Here is a 15,494-nt window from a genome sequence, read left to right as displayed (position 1 = left end):
AAAGCTTTCTTATTCATTCCACTCAAGACTGAAAATTAACTCATCAATTTAACCTTTTAAGGCTCTGTTCTCGTCTTCCTTCAAGACTTCTGATTCTGCCAGTGAGAAGAAATTTGCTTCTTTTTAGACATCTATAGCTGTACTTCTCATACTTAATGGTCATATATGAATCAGCAAGGTACACTATTAAAGTACAGATTCTGAATCAGTATGCCTGGGGTGAGGGACACTGGAAGAAGCAAGATCTACAACTCGCTTCTACAAATACCTTAAAGACACCTATCATTCTCATTTTGGAATTCTAATTATTTACATATAGAGCTTTTCTCCCTCACTAAACTATAAATTCCTTGAAAGCGTGATATGAATCTCAATTATCTTTCTCTTTCATAGCAGATAGTAAACAGGCCCTCAAATGATAGGAGGAAAGAAAAGAATAATACCAAGGAAATATATTTGCTGCAGCCTGAAACCCAGGTAGATGCTCTCTATGGGATCAAAGGTAGGCTAACGAGCACTGAATGCTGTGAAAAGCCAAGCTGCGTTTTTTCATTTAGTTAGTTAAATGGATCAGAGTACAGTAATACAAGAAAAGCTGTGACCAAAGTGTGCTCTTCCTCCCACTGGATAGCAGAGTGAGGGGGGCATAGACCTGCAAAGCCAGCAGAGTTTTTGAGGAACTACCCAATCAAATAAGAAATTTACTAATTAGAGAAGTCAGAGGAATATCCTTTTAAAAAACAAGATAGACTACCAAAGAATCACTGAATCATCAAATCTGGAGTGCTTACCTTGGAGAATAAAAAATGTAGTTAGGTGATGTACCCAAAGATACACTGTTAAGGATGTAGAATAGGTGGAACTTGCACACAGATGCCCTGACAGCTAACCCTGTATTTTTTGCATTCTGCTACCTCATGAATGGACACTAAAGGAAGAAAGAACACTTTGTCATTCTTAAACTGTATCTTGTGAGCACATCTATTCTGAATTACTGCAATGAGTAAACAAGGTTTTGGAAAGGGGTAAATAACAAACACATATATACATATTCAAGCAGAACTATAAATGTCATTAATTTGAAGAAAACAAACCTTTGGTTGTAATCAAATAAATATACATTTAAACCAGATAATATTGTTGGTCTACTACATTGGCACAGACTACAAAAGCATCCATTGTAACCAGAGTGTGAGGAAGTGGATATTCTCATACATTGTTCATAGAAATTAACATCTGGACAACTTTCCAGTAGGACACATTTGTACAATGTATCAGAAATCCTAAATAAAAGATATATCATAAGAGAAAAAAATAAAAGGATCTAAGATATACAATTCTACAGAATTAACTGAGAATATATTTGCAGATCTATAGTGAATATCATTGTATGTGAATCATCTGCACATTTCTTTCACAACTGTGGAAAACTGGAGATGACCAATAACCGTATTTTATATTAAAAATATCATTTATATTAAAATAGTAATATCTTAACAAACGATGAAGTAAAATATAGTGCATCTAAAAGCTGAGTTACTACAAAGCTATTAAAAGTCAGAGTCTACAGTGTGGAACATGTTGTCAGTAACTGTGACAATCAGACATTTTTTACAAGGCTTTTACAAGTTTTAACGCATCCAAAATATTACTGAGTTGAGTAGTACACTCCAGTGCTTCTCAAGCTGACTGTATCCCAGGATCAACTAAGGTGATAAAGAGTTAAAACACCCATGGTAAAGAATGCAAACATGAGAAAAGTTTGTTACCTTGTTGGTGAGAACTCAAAATGGCAAAACTCCTGTGGAATTTCTACTATCTAGCAACATCTACAAAGTTACATTTATTATTTGTCTGAGCAACTTCAATTACAGGAATCTATTAATATTTCAAAGATACACTAGCAAAAGTAGTTCTGAAAGTAGTTTAACATATTTGTTAAAGCAAAAGAATGGGAACAATAATAGCCACATCTACCCAGAGGAGAAATAAACAGTTTAGAAGAAATAAGGAATATTTCTATCCTGAATACACTTTACACTCTAGGATACACTTTACAGAGAGGTTAAGAGGGGAGAGGGTGAGGTGGGCAGAGAAAGTATGAATAATGTGCCAGAGGGTACGAAGGGGATGGAGAAACATACAGATATGCAGATACAAGTAGACTGCTTACATTGCTTTTTAAAAGAAATAGTTAAAAATTAAAAAAAAAAATTTAAGGTTGCTTATATGAGGAGGAAGTTAAGAGAATAGACTAGACCAGAGATAGAAGTTAGCCTTCTGTAAATGTTTGTTTTATAGATTGCTTTGGAAGCAGTAAACCTTACATATTGATAATTATATATTAGAAAATAACTTTTTAAAAACTGAAAAACAAATGAACCTAACTATTGAGTTGGTGGTTAAGCCTACATAAAGTTAACTACAAATGTATAGGGAATAAATGGAACAGAGAAACATGAAACCACACCAGAAGGACAGAATCAGTAACATTCAGAAAGTGAGAAGTAACACAGGACAGAGGACCCAGTTTTCTCAGCAATAAATTACAAGGGAAAAAAAAATTGAGATTGAGAGAGAAGCCACAGATGTAAAAATCTTACAAGAGATGTATAATCCAACTGGGATGTATGGCCCTTACACAGCTCCTGCTTTGAACATTTAATTTGTTAAAAATTTTTTTTTCTCTTTGAAACAGGAAAATCTTAACACTAAGTATTTGATGATATAAAGAAATTTCTGTTACTTTTTCTACTTGTGACAATAGTATTCTGTTTTCTGCTTTGCTGTTTAATTCCTATCTTTCAGGGAGAGACATACTAAAGAAAAAACAAATGACCTGGGAACTAAAAACGAAGCAGACAAGCCATGTTTGGGTCCCCCAGATACAGCAGCCTGGCAGAGGGCCTGCACAGAACTGTATTAACATTGGCCCAGATGCTTCCAATGAGCAACCAGGTTCTGTAAACCACTGATCTGGAGCAAGCCATATCAACGGGATAAATGACCCACAGAGTCATAAATGGAACCACAGGTATCCAGAAGTACGCTTTCTGACGACAGGAATCAGTATCTGTAATAGCCACAAATGGCTAAAACTGACATCTATGAATTCTACAATACTTATTTTTTAAGATACTTAAAGAGTTTAGTTAAATAAATATTTACTTAGCTCTCTGATTTACTTAGTTCCCTAAGCAAACACTTCTTGGCTTCTTATACATATTGAACAAACCAGGAGAACAATAATGTCAAAAGCCTTAATGTCCAGGCACAAGGCAATTAGGGCTAGTAACAACTTATGATCCATAAACCTAACCATCAAGAGATTAACAAGAAAGACTTTTCCGTAAAGTAACTGGAGCAGAATGTTATAATCTGTGAACCACAGAAAAGTCAGTTTAGGCTATATCAGACAACTTCATTCCAACTTAGTCTTATTTCACTTATCTCACAATCTCAAAACTCGTGTACAAAACCAATGCAGGAAGAACCATTAAGAAATAAATAATTTAAGGGGAAAATTATCACTTTTAATCCTGAGTAAACCCATCTCAGAAAGATAAGCAGAAAAGAGCCAATTGATAAGTAACTGATTCTTTGGTTAGTGATAAATGAAACATCCCCTTAACTTATCCTATGAGCTGCCAAGTAAAGACTGTCACAGAGCAAAATGAAAAGACACTGCCATGATATATCTGGTCAGATGCTTTTTCTCTGATTCAGGTGGCTCTCCTTAAAAGCACACACAACTGAGAAGGAATTTCCCAATCCAGACATTATATACATGGAGCTTTAGTAGAGAAATGTTGCTCCAGGATTCAAATCACCCACAAAATATGATAAGCAGTTATAGAGGCAGAGATTATACAGTTTAGGAACTAAAGTTGTAACCGCACATCTAATGGATCAATTCAAACCATAACAGTACTAATACAATGAGGCACAGTAAAGGTACCAGGAGGATTAGGCCTTTTTTGCATTTGCCAGGTGACTCAAATACCTTTTCTGATTTACCCAAAATCAGTGTGCCTACGATACCTGACTTTGCCCAAGACGTTGCAAATTCAGTGGAGTTTAAAAATAATTTAACGGCAAAGGGTGTGTTTCAAAAAGCAAGCCCAAAATACAAGAACTCATTGTCTAAGACCCTGGCTTTAAAGCTATCTATACATAAAAGCTCAGGGAAGAAAATGTTGTCACATTGAACTTTTACGCTTAGTTACGCATCCCAGAAAGGCTTTTAAGGCAGAGAATGATAAATCCCAAAATGATTTTGAGATAGAGGTGGGGGGGGGGGGAACTACCTGCCCACAGAAGTTTAGGATTTTATGTTTCAGCTGTTATCTTATGAACACCACTAAACAGATCTAGTTCTTCAGGGCAGAGGTATAGTTTGCCTGAAAAAAAATCATTGTGGTAATAGAATATATGGCTTTTTGGAGCATGCCATTTAAGGGAGAGAAAAAAAATGACCTCAGCTAAGTGGGAACTTAGATATTCAATGGCTAAACGTGGGAGGGAATAAACTTGAAGTCTGAGAGGGGAAGCTGGAAGGAGGAGGAAGAAAGTACACTAGAGAAGATAAAGCATGTATTTTCAGACAGGTGGGTTACTGAGTAAGCAGGTTCCATCACAAGAACAGAACTGCCAATTAGAAAAGTAATTCAAATTGTGATCAGACAGATGTTCTATAAATATTTGCTAACTGGCAAATGATTATTAAAACTACTTTGGTAAACAGTGTGATCGAACTGAATTTAGCTCCACGTGTAACTCTGGCTTACTAAACCTTTTCGTGGGCTTTATTTTCCAGCCTATTAACCTTTATAGGTTAACCTTTATTCTCTAAAATACCTTCTATTCTGCTACATTTATTTAGAGGTAAGTATACAAAATGTTAACAAGATTTTAAAAGTATTAGAAAAAAAATTTTTTATGCTTAACAACGTTTGTAGGCTTTCTATAAAAAGCATAAGTTATTTCAAAACAAATTATTTTTCTTTCTTAAATTTAGCTCTACAGCCAAACAGTGAATCTGATACAGTTTCCCTAATCAGTATTTCACCTTTTCTTTTCAATCTCTTATGATTTTTGCCCTTCGTATTTTTTGTAACCTAGAAGTAATTTCTGGCAAACAACTCATAATTCTGGCCATTTTTATGGATATGGAAAGATGAGTATCTATTACCCTTAGAGACAGAGTGGTCTCTGAGTATTATTCTAGTACTCCAGAAGAAAAAGACCCACAGGGTATGATGCAATTACCAAGAAATTGTTCTCTACAGAATATTTTCCTCTATAGAGAAACGACTCCTTACTCTATGAGAAATGACAACAGGACACTTCATCATGTAACATGACCATGTTTATACGCAACTTTTAGTTCTCAAAAGTATTTTGACATACCCTTTAGTTTTTTAATAGCACTTTTCCTCTGAAAAAGTCCAAGTACTGGATCTGGCCTTTGAATATGACTTGAAAATCACAGAGAAAAGAGGGAGGAGAGAGGAAGGAGAGGGGAGAGAAGAGAAAACAGGAAGAGAGGGGACAGGCAGAGAGAAACTATTTCAAACACAAACATTAAAAATTTAACGTGATGTGGCAGAATAATCACTGTGAGTCAAGAGACCTGCTTCAAATCCCAGTCCTGCCAGTAACCAGCTATATGACTTTCTGTGAGTCACTGAATTATATTTCTTACATTGTCAAGAGTGATTTTAACTTAATGTTCAACTTAAATTTAGCCTTATAAAAACCTACTACAATTAAAGTACTTTCAAACATCGTGTTATAACAACAGTTCAATTAAAAGTACATCATTTGGCCTCATGGAGTTAGTCCTTCACTTTTGTCTCAGTTTGACCTGCAGCCTGGCTTACTCAGGTTGCACACTCAAGATGTACTTTGGAGGAAGACGGAGTGGGGGAAGCTTCCTTTGCAACATGGGATGGTGCTGAGCCGGTGAGGGAGTTAAGAAATAAGTGCATATGTCTGCAGAAAACCTGGTCATTCACCAATCAGGAGCCTGAAGAACAACTCTGCTTAAATTTCGGGGTGGAGAGGGGCAGTATAACCAGATGTGAGGGAGGCTCTGAGCTGAGGCTTTCTGGTAATCACAGCCTCCACCCTCCAAACCTTTCCTTCCCCAGTGGACACCAAACCAGCTTCCAGTTCCGGGTTCTCAACCAATCCTATCAAGCCACAACAGAGGGATCCGCCGACCCGGGCACCGTTTCAGCGCTCAACAGCGAGATTCACAAGACCCCAGCACCTGTCGGCCTCACACTGTTCCCAAAAGAAGGGGGTGGGAGGGAACAGAAGGTCTACGCCCCGACCTTCTGGACACAGAATACCACCAAGTTCATTAGCCCTCTGGACTCAAACAACCTCCGAAAGCCGGGGGAAGGGGCGCTGCTCGCCGTGACCGCCTCCCCCCGCCCCAGACTCCTCTCCCAGGGCTAATTCTCGGGTTTCCAGGTCTCATTCTCCGTCCGCGGTTTCTCAGGCCTCAGGAACCCGGGGCCTGGGAAGCGGACAGACGGATGCTGAGAATGAAGGCAGCGGGGGAGGGTGCACTCTTCGCCACCAGGAGAAAAAACGGGAGCGCAAGGGTGGGAGCAGCTGTGTCCCCCGCGGCAAGGGCGGGAGACCGCAGACCGTCTATCGAAGGGTCTGTCATTCCTTCACTCACTCACCAGGAGAAGCAGGGAGCATCTGAGGTCGGGTAAGGATAGGAAGATGGCAGGAATCATGGTAACGCCGGAGTCCGCGGCAGGGACAGGCGCTGGCGTCTGGGACTGCAGAAGGTTGGGTTAGGATAGGAAAGCGCTGGGCTCCGGGCGCCGGCGGCAGTGGAGGCTTCTCCCGGCAGCGGGACCCCGTCCTCTCGACCCGGAGCTCCAGCGGCGAACACCCGGGACAACTTCCAGAGAGGCCTCGCACACCCTCACTTCCGGGTCCTGCCTCTCTCAGAGCCCGTCGGAACATGTAGTCCCGCGCCATTCTCAAAGAGCACGTCATCAAACGCACGGAACTGTTTTCCCATCAAGCGCTCGGGCCTGGTCCACCAAGTCGGCCGCGCGCGGGGCCTTGTGGGATAGAAAGGGCGTGGGGAGAGTTGTTAGAGGACGCGAACTACAATTCCCAGAAGGCTGTGCCGTCAAGAGCCTCGCTCCGCCTTCCGAGGGGTTCCACTAGTTTTCAGCTCGGGGGGCTCAGTCCCAGCTGGATGTAGTGGCCTGGCCGGGCAGGAGGGGCGGCCCAGCGGGGGTCGTGCCTCCTGGAGCCGCCCCCAGGACGTGAGTCCTGGAGGAGGCGACGGTGAGTAAGAGGGGGCCTGGCTGGGGAGGCTCCTATCGGTCTGCAGTGCTTAGCCCCTGCCTCAAACTCTCGGTCCTCCTGGCCTGAGCTGTGGCCTGAACCTCCAATCACTGGCCTCCTTGCCTCCTTGCTCTTCTCTCTGCGTTAGTTCTAGCGTCATAAAGTCAGAGCCACCCCCTTGCTGGGTTTCAGTGGAATGTGTTAATGGCTTACCCGTAATTGTCACTTTGGACTCCTGTAAGGAATAGTTATGGGATGGACGGGAAGCCCGTTGTAAACCGGAAAGCCCGGTGCGAGAGTGATTGCCACTGATGCGTGGATCACTCCTACAGGATAATCACACTTGCTAGCCAAGCAGTTAAGGAACTTAACCTGGGCCCGGTTAGCTCTCCAGATTCATTTACGAACACCTAACTAGATCGCCGTGCCCCCAGTTGTAGCCAAGCTATCTCAACTGAGCTTGCCTGGTAGCTCAGCTGCAGAAGAATCTGCCTGCAATGCGGGAGACCCCGATTTGATGTCAGTCACCATCTCTGAGAACTTCCCGAACAACCAATCCTTTGGTCCTAATCACAATTACTCTTCCGTTGCTTGTTGCACCACTTTGGGTTTCCATGGTGTCTCAGATGGTAAAGAATTCGCCTGCAATGCAGGAGACCTGGGTTCTATCTCTGAGTCGGGAAGAACCCCTGGAGAAGGGAATGGCTACCTACTCCAGTATTCTTGCCTGGAGAATTCCATGGATGGAGGAGCCTGGCGGGCTACAGTCCACAGAGTTGCAAAGAGTCAGTCATGGCTGAGCGACTAACAGTCCTGCAGCTACAGCGCCGCTGGTTTTCTGTAGTTATTATTAGAGCGTTTATTACACTGGCTTGTTTTATAGCTAGTTAATGATGATGATAAAACCTTTGCGTTTTATAGAATTTCATAACCAAGAGGTTTTGATCTATAAAAATTTATGAAAAACAGCGCTAAAATTTTTTTGTATACATTTGAGTTTTTTTTTTTTTTTAAAGGATTTCTCAGGCTGACAAAATTAAATAGTGATGGAGTCAAGAGTTTTATTTAGGTCTCCTCTCTCCTAGTCTGGTGTTCTTATCTCTTAACCACTCACCAACCTCTCTGGTAAATAGAAATGAGGAGTTAGAAAAGATCAGAGACAGATGAGTATGAATTCATTACTCCAAGAAACTAAACTTTGACCCTGGTCACCCTCTGGACTTAGTGCTCAGCCTATGACTGATTTTTCATTCAACAAGCATTCACTGAAAACCATCTATCTACCTGTTTCTGTACTAAGTTGCCAAGAATTATGAGATGAGATATATATAAATATATATAACTGAGATAAAATTTTTAGTTTATTTTCCAAAAGTTTTTTTTTTGTTTGTGATTCTGATGTGTCCAAAACTCTGATCACCTGGAGTGATCTAAAGTGCAGAACAATGTCTAGAGTTCAGAACAGTGCATAGCACATAGTTGGCACTCAACCTGTTAAATGAATCTGCACGGTCTACTGATTTCGTGTTTCATATTTTACGGGAAGGCAGAGCTGAGGTAGCCTACATTTACACTGCATATTATTAAAGAACTGGACCTTGAACCCAAGTATAATTACTCTTCTGTGTTTTAACCTCCACCCCTGTTTTGCAGCTTCTTTAAGTCACTTTAATTTAATCCTGCATATAACTGGTTTTTCTGACATGACAGACTTGCTCAGACATGACAGAAGTCTCTCAAAAAGCCCATAATTTCTGCCAACACGTTAACTGAAATTGTCAGCAAAATAAAGCCATGAAGAGCTGAACTTTACAAAGTTAAGAAAATACTTTTCACTTTAAAATAACCGGTAATCCTTGTCAATGACAATCAAGCTCATAAACTGTAATAAATTTATTTTACAAAAAGAGAGTCACAGGGATTGGAGTTTCATTTTTTAAAATCAGAAGAGGGCTTGTTTACCCTTATGATAGATATTAGCTATAGCTAATTAACAGCTTCTCCCTTTAGATAGGTACACATGCTCTGGTTTGCCGTGTTACTTACCACTCCCCATGTTTCTTGTACTTATTATCTCCCTTATCCGTGTAAGTTCAAGTTTGAAACTTTGATAGGACATCTTAAGTTTAGGATGCAAGGTTATGATCATTGGTGAAACTACTCTTTCCTTCCATCAGGTACTTGAATTCTTCCTGCTCGTTTTCTGACATAATCCAGTCTCTGTTTAAGCACTGTTATGATAGGGAATGTACTGTTTTCCTATGCAGCTAATGCATTTCTAGAAGAGTCTATCAAACCATATCAAATGACCAGTCAGCAAAATTGTCCTTAATGAAACATGGTTTATCCTAATAGTGTGGTTTCCAAGTTAAGTTCCTGAGGTCAAGATCTCTAACTAGGTATATTTCCCTGATGAACATAAGAAGAGAACAAATAAAAATGCCTCCTTTTGTGGGCATGAAAGAAAGAATGAGGTACCTTCTAATTTAGCACTTAAATCTAGGTAATTCTAACCTGACACGTTTATATCATTATCTATTTTGTGACTTGGCCATAATCTTTAGTCCCAGTATCAGTTCTAATATTTAGTATTACGTGGAGTCAAATCACCTGTATTAACTTAGCCAGTCACTTTGCCTTTTGAACCCTGGGTCTAATATTAAAGACTTAGCCTTTTTTTTTCTCTCAGCCCCTGATAAGCATCTTAAAAGCATCTAATCCTTTCATTTTACAGATGAGCAACTTGTACAGAAGTTCAGCTGATTTGCTCCTTATGTCTCTTCTAAAACTAGGACTGTAGACATTTTGAATCCTGGCGAAGTGTTTCTAGTAAGCCATATTTATAACATACCCATTTATAACTGGTGAGATGGATTTCAGAAGTGTTTCCTGCAGATATTTATTGGTTGCATCATCGTTTCAGGTTGCTCCAGTTGTTGAGAGGACTATGAACAGGTCAGAGAACTTGTTCTTTCCCGGTTCTTCATTAGCATCCCAAGTGCATGCTGCTGCTATTAATGGAGATAAGGGTGCTCTTCACAAGCTTATCGTAGGTAAGCTCCAAGCTCCTCTTTAAGTACAGAAACTTTAAAAAATAACTCTTTGTCCTAAGGAAATTTGTTAATTTTAGTTTTAATTTGCAGTTTATTCACACATCTTAGTGGAAATACATTATTTTTATATTTGGTTTCAAGACTTGGAAAGAAAGAAATTAAGTCCTGAAACTTAAAACTGTGGTTTTTAGATTAGATGAGAAGTACTTGAGAAATACCTGTGTATTTGGCATCGAATCTAGATCCATCTAGTTAAGGCTATGGTTTTTCCAGTGGTCATGTATGGATGTGAGAGTTGGACTATAAAGAAAGCTGAGTGCTAAAAAAAAAAAAAAGAAAGCTGAGTGCTGAAGAATCGATGCTTTTGAACTGTGGTGTTGGAGGAGACTCCTGAGAGTCCCTTGGACTGCAAGGAGATCCAGCCAGTCCATCCTAAAGATCAGTCCTGGGTGTTCATTGGAAGGACTGATGTTGAAGCTGAAACTCCAATACTTTGGCCACCTGATGCGAAGAGCTGACTCATTTGAAAAGACCCTGATGCTGGGAAAGATTGAGGGCAGGAGGAGAAAGGGATGGCAGAGGATGAGATGGTTGGATGGCATCACTGACTCGATGGACAAGAGTTTGGGTAAACTCCGGGAGTTGGTGATGGACAGGGAGGTCTGGCGTGCTGCAGTTCATGGGGTCACAAAGAGTCGGACATGACAGTGACTGAACTGAACTAGATGGGTACTCTAAGGTGCTAAGAGAATTAATTTGTCTTTTAATAATTCATCTGTTATTAGAAATCTCTGTAAGAACAGAGATCTGGAATGAGATATTAGATAATGATCTATAACATTTAATATATGCCCAAAGTAATGTTTACAAATGATTTAAACGTCAATGATTTTAAATTGATTAAGTGTTCTTGTCATTGATTCAGCTGATTGAAGTTGATAGTGGTCACCCTGTCTTATATAGAGAGAAAGGTCCAACATGGAGGTTCTAGAAGAAGTTCTAGAGAATAAAGTGAACAGGAAAAAGACAGTGGCTGAGAATTTTCCAGGACTGCAAGAATCACAAATCTGCATAGTCACAAGTCGTTAGTCCCAAAGAAAATAAATAATATAAAAGTCTCTGTTATTTGTAATCTTGATACATACCACTAAACGTCTACTGACATCACGATTGACAACCTAGTCTTTAAAGTCAACACTACTTGAACCTCCATACCTATTCCTTTAGAATTTATTTTCACTCTAAATGTCTCGTTTTTCCAGGAATTTCTACCCATGCACCCCATCTGGTGACTAGGCTTTCTGTTCCTCAATATGACATAAATTTTGTCTTTGTTTCCTCTATACATCTATTCCCTCTCCCCTTTTTTACCTTCTACCCCCTTACCTTCTCTGCTAAGCAAACTCCAACTCATCTTCAAAAACAAAGTTCTTTTTTTTTTTTTAACGTCCAGAGATGCCTGTTTTGTTTCTTTCTAGGTGATTGCATTTCAGGCTGGTAACAGTAATAGTCTAATGACCAACTCCACTTGTCCCTCTGAACTACAAATGAACAATCCCACCCAGCAAGAAGCAATGCTGTCAACAGCTAATTGGAAGGGGCAAAGACAAAGTTCTTTTACCACATTCTCTGTAAAGATTTCTCTTCTCTGTCAGAGATGTGATCCTCACTTCACCTCAGCTATCTACATTCAGTTACTCTTTGAATTTGATGTCTTCTACCACCTCTGAATCTCTCACTCAGACACCCACCATTCAACTAAAACTCTTAGTTCCAGCTCACTTACTAATGAGAATGATAGTTTTTCAGTGTCCCTGAGTCCTCAAGTCCATTTTCCTTTCCACTTTTGACCGTCATTCTCTTCTGTTTTTACTTTCCTTTCTATTCAGCCCTGATTCCACAGTCTATTATTAAGATCCTTCTCTTGGAAAAACTCCCTTTTTTTCTCACCTGTGACACCTGGCTGTTGCAATCCCAGCTCTGGATGGACCTAATCCATCTACCTCTGTCAAGCCCTGAGCAATTTAACCTGTCTGGAAGATTGGTAACACCTTAGATTCATGCCTACCCACTTCAGAAAGGCACTCAAGACTCTCTGCTCATCATATTACATTTCTCCACATGACTGTCCCATGCCTTTTTTGTCTACTGAAACTCTGACTACTGCCATATCTCCCTCCCTCCCTTTCTCAGCTCACACTTTATGCTTCTTACTGAAAGTGAAAACACTAAATAGGAACTCTCCCAACTTTCAGCCCAGTAACTGTGTCAGCCTACAGCGTCACCCATCTTCTCTCTTCCTGCTAAAACAGAGCAAATATCCCTTTCTGTCAAAGATAGTTTCTCCCTACGTCCTGTCTTCTCAGGGATCTTGTTTCATTTTTTTAACCTCGGATTGCTACATCATCAACCTTTTCTTCTATTTGAAATTCTTTTATCAGCATTGAAGATAAACATGCTCTGTTAGCGCCATTGTTTAAAAATCCCGTCTCTGTTCCTTCTAGGTATCCCCCTCTAGGTATTGCCATGTTTGTCTGTCTTCCTTTGTGTAAATGTATGAGTACATGGGCTAAACTGCTTTAACAGTGACTTAAATAAGATAGAGGTATATTTCATTCTCATAATAGAACAAAGGTGAGTTGACAGTCTAGGGTGGAGAGACATCTCTGCTTTACAAAATCATCCAGGGATGTTGCCAGGGCTTTACTTTGCCATTCTCAACATGTGGCTTCCATCTTTGGGTCAAAGGCAGATTCTTTCGCTGTTGTCAGAGCCCAGCCAGCAGGAAGGGGGAAAGAGAGGGTGCAGGGTAGCAATTTGTCATCCTGGAAGTGGGTGGAGTTAGAGCCACGCCTAGGACAAAGAGGCTAAAAAAAATTCTCTCTCCCAGAATGGCATCACGCCTAGCTAACACTCCGGGCACTCAGTTCCCAGAAAGAAAGAATGAGAGAGTGGTATGAGGGCAATCATCAACCTCTGTCACCAAAACCAAGGTTCTTGAGACATCTGCACTCTTTATCCCCACATCTTTATCTCCATCTGTATTTTACTGAAAGAAAAGAAAATATACGTTCTTATTTTGAAATATATGTATAGAGAAGTCCATAGAACTTAAATGTTCAATTTAACGAATAAATAAGAAGCAAAAGTGCATGTAGTCAACATTAGGTCAGAGAACAGGACATTGTTCTTCCAGAAGCCACAGTTCATTCTTCCTTCCCTCTTGGCATAATATGTTGTCTTGACGTTTATGTGATAATTATATTGTAGTTTTGCCACCTAGTCATGTGTCTTACACTCTATAGTTTTGCCTTTTTTGGACTTTTCTCCTAAATGTTCCATGTTTACTTGTACTAAAAATTGTACATTCAGTTATATCACACTTTCGAGCTCAAAACACTTGATTTGCTTCCCATTGTATTTGGAACAAAATTTTGAAACTACACCTCTTTTTCTCTCCAACCTCACATTTCACCACTCTCTTCCTAGAAAAACCTGCTTTATTTTCATTTCTCAAATCTGTAAGCCCTTTTCCATCTCAAAAGATTTTGCCTAAAATACTATTCTCCTCATTCTCTGTCTGGCTGACCTTTACTCATCCTTCAAATCTCATCATTGAGGTCACTTCTTCATAGAAGCCTGCTCTGCCCATTGAATCTCAGTGAAGTCTGTTCACTGTGTCTTCTCTTGGAACTCTTCAGTTTTCTTTCCTAGAATTTATCTCAGGTCATCACTGTGTGTGTGTACGTTTGACTATTTTAATGTCTCTTGCCTCTCTAATTTAATAGCCTCCATGATTATAGACCAGGTCTGCTGAAGTCATCATTGTACACACAAAATCCAGCACAGTGGTTGGCACATAGTAGGCACATGAGAAATGCTTGTTGAAGAAGTGAATGAAAATTATTATGAAAATTATTATCATTGTTTTAAGTATCTTTCCTCCCAATAAGTCTGTAATCATTTAGAGGGCTGAGATTAAATCTGAATTGACTTAAATTGAATTAAGAGACAAGTTAGGGCTAAATTTCATTGGAAAAAAAATTTAAAATCAGAATTCCTCAAGAAAACATATTTTATAACTCTTTCATTATTTTAACATGAAATATAATTATCAAGGGGAACAAAGTGTGCAGTATGTTATAAATTAGAAACACTTAAATAGGCTCAATCATATAAATTAATGTGTTACATAATAAAACTTGAAATATTTCTATAATTTTATATCTCCAAAGGAAAAAATTCCTGAAAAAGAAGCAATCACGATGTGAAACAAATGCAGAACTGATAAATGTATTTATGTCAGTTCTATGTATTTTATTGTGTTGTCTAAGAAATCCCTTACTGATTACTGACTTTGAGCTGTAATATTGTTCACCTTTCAAGAAATCTGCCATTTCTGTCTTCTGTTCAAAGACAGTAATACCTTTGCTTTCTGGTATTTCCTAACATTTGTATATTCCCACCAAATAATATGTTATTTTTTAGTATTAAGATACATCTTAAATTTCAGTGTATCTTTTATGTTCTTTTATGTAGCGTAAATGATGATCTCTTAAGTATATGCTGTTTCTCTTTTCTAAACTAGTAACATAGTACTACAGATGAATTATTTTTTTCCTTCAATCTTTGCTCACCAACTGCTCGATGAATTCATTCACTTCAGCGTTTTCTGTTTTCCCTTCTCTGTTTCCATGGAGAAGTGTGTCGTGATGTGTGTGACTCCATGGAAACAGATGAGCATCTCTTTCTACATACACAGCTAATTAAATCCAACCCTTTCTGTGCTGCCCATTGTCCTGGAGGAGGAGGGCAGAGCCTTTTCCTGGATGAGACATCATTTCAGTGGCAATTCTTAGTGTTTAACCTAATACAGTGGATTAATGTTTTAACATAGCTTATTACGTCCTAGATTCAGATGAATTAGGACTCAGTACTGGGCCCTAAAAACATAAACATACATAGTAAAATCCTTTCATGCTATGACTATCACTTATAGATGTGTAGATTTTTCTGTTAACATTAAGCTCAAATACTTTAATTGAATACCAGAGGTATTGTGGATAATATATTTTAGTTGATTCATTTTAATACTGTACAGTGTAATATAGTAAAAAG

The 15,494-nt window shown here is 39.2% G+C and overlaps 2 protein-coding genes across 5 annotated transcripts in view; one reads left to right on the top strand and one right to left on the bottom strand.

The window, feature by feature from the left end:
• The window catches only part of ERP44 (endoplasmic reticulum protein 44), a 100,596-nt gene extending 93,630 nt beyond the window's left edge, over positions 1 to 6,966 (bottom strand). Inside the window, exon 1 of the mRNA XM_043486639.1 lies at positions 6,699 to 6,966. Coding sequence (XP_043342574.1) covers positions 6,699 to 6,755 — 57 coding nt within the window. The 5' untranslated portion in view covers positions 6,756 to 6,966. The remainder of the gene's footprint in view (positions 1 to 6,698) is intronic.
• Positions 6,967 to 7,139: 173 nt separating this feature from the next.
• The window catches only part of INVS (inversin), a 124,003-nt gene continuing 115,648 nt past the window's right edge, over positions 7,140 to 15,494 (top strand). For 3 of the 4 annotated variants that reach the window (XM_043486634.1, XM_043486633.1, XM_043486631.1), the window contains exons 1-2: positions 7,140 to 7,323; positions 10,247 to 10,376. In XM_043486634.1, coding sequence (XP_043342569.1) covers positions 10,271 to 10,376 — 106 coding nt within the window. In that variant the 5' untranslated portion in view covers positions 7,140 to 7,323; positions 10,247 to 10,270. Of the gene's footprint in view, positions 7,324 to 10,246; positions 10,377 to 15,494 lie in introns of those variants that run through there. The other variant, XM_043486632.1, reaches the window with a different exon arrangement.

This window comes from Cervus canadensis, chromosome 14 (genome assembly GCF_019320065.1).
Source record: "Cervus canadensis isolate Bull #8, Minnesota chromosome 14, ASM1932006v1, whole genome shotgun sequence".
NCBI classification, from domain to species: Eukaryota; Metazoa; Chordata; class Mammalia; order Artiodactyla; family Cervidae; genus Cervus; species Cervus canadensis.
This window is presented reverse-complemented; position numbering and strand designations above follow the sequence as displayed.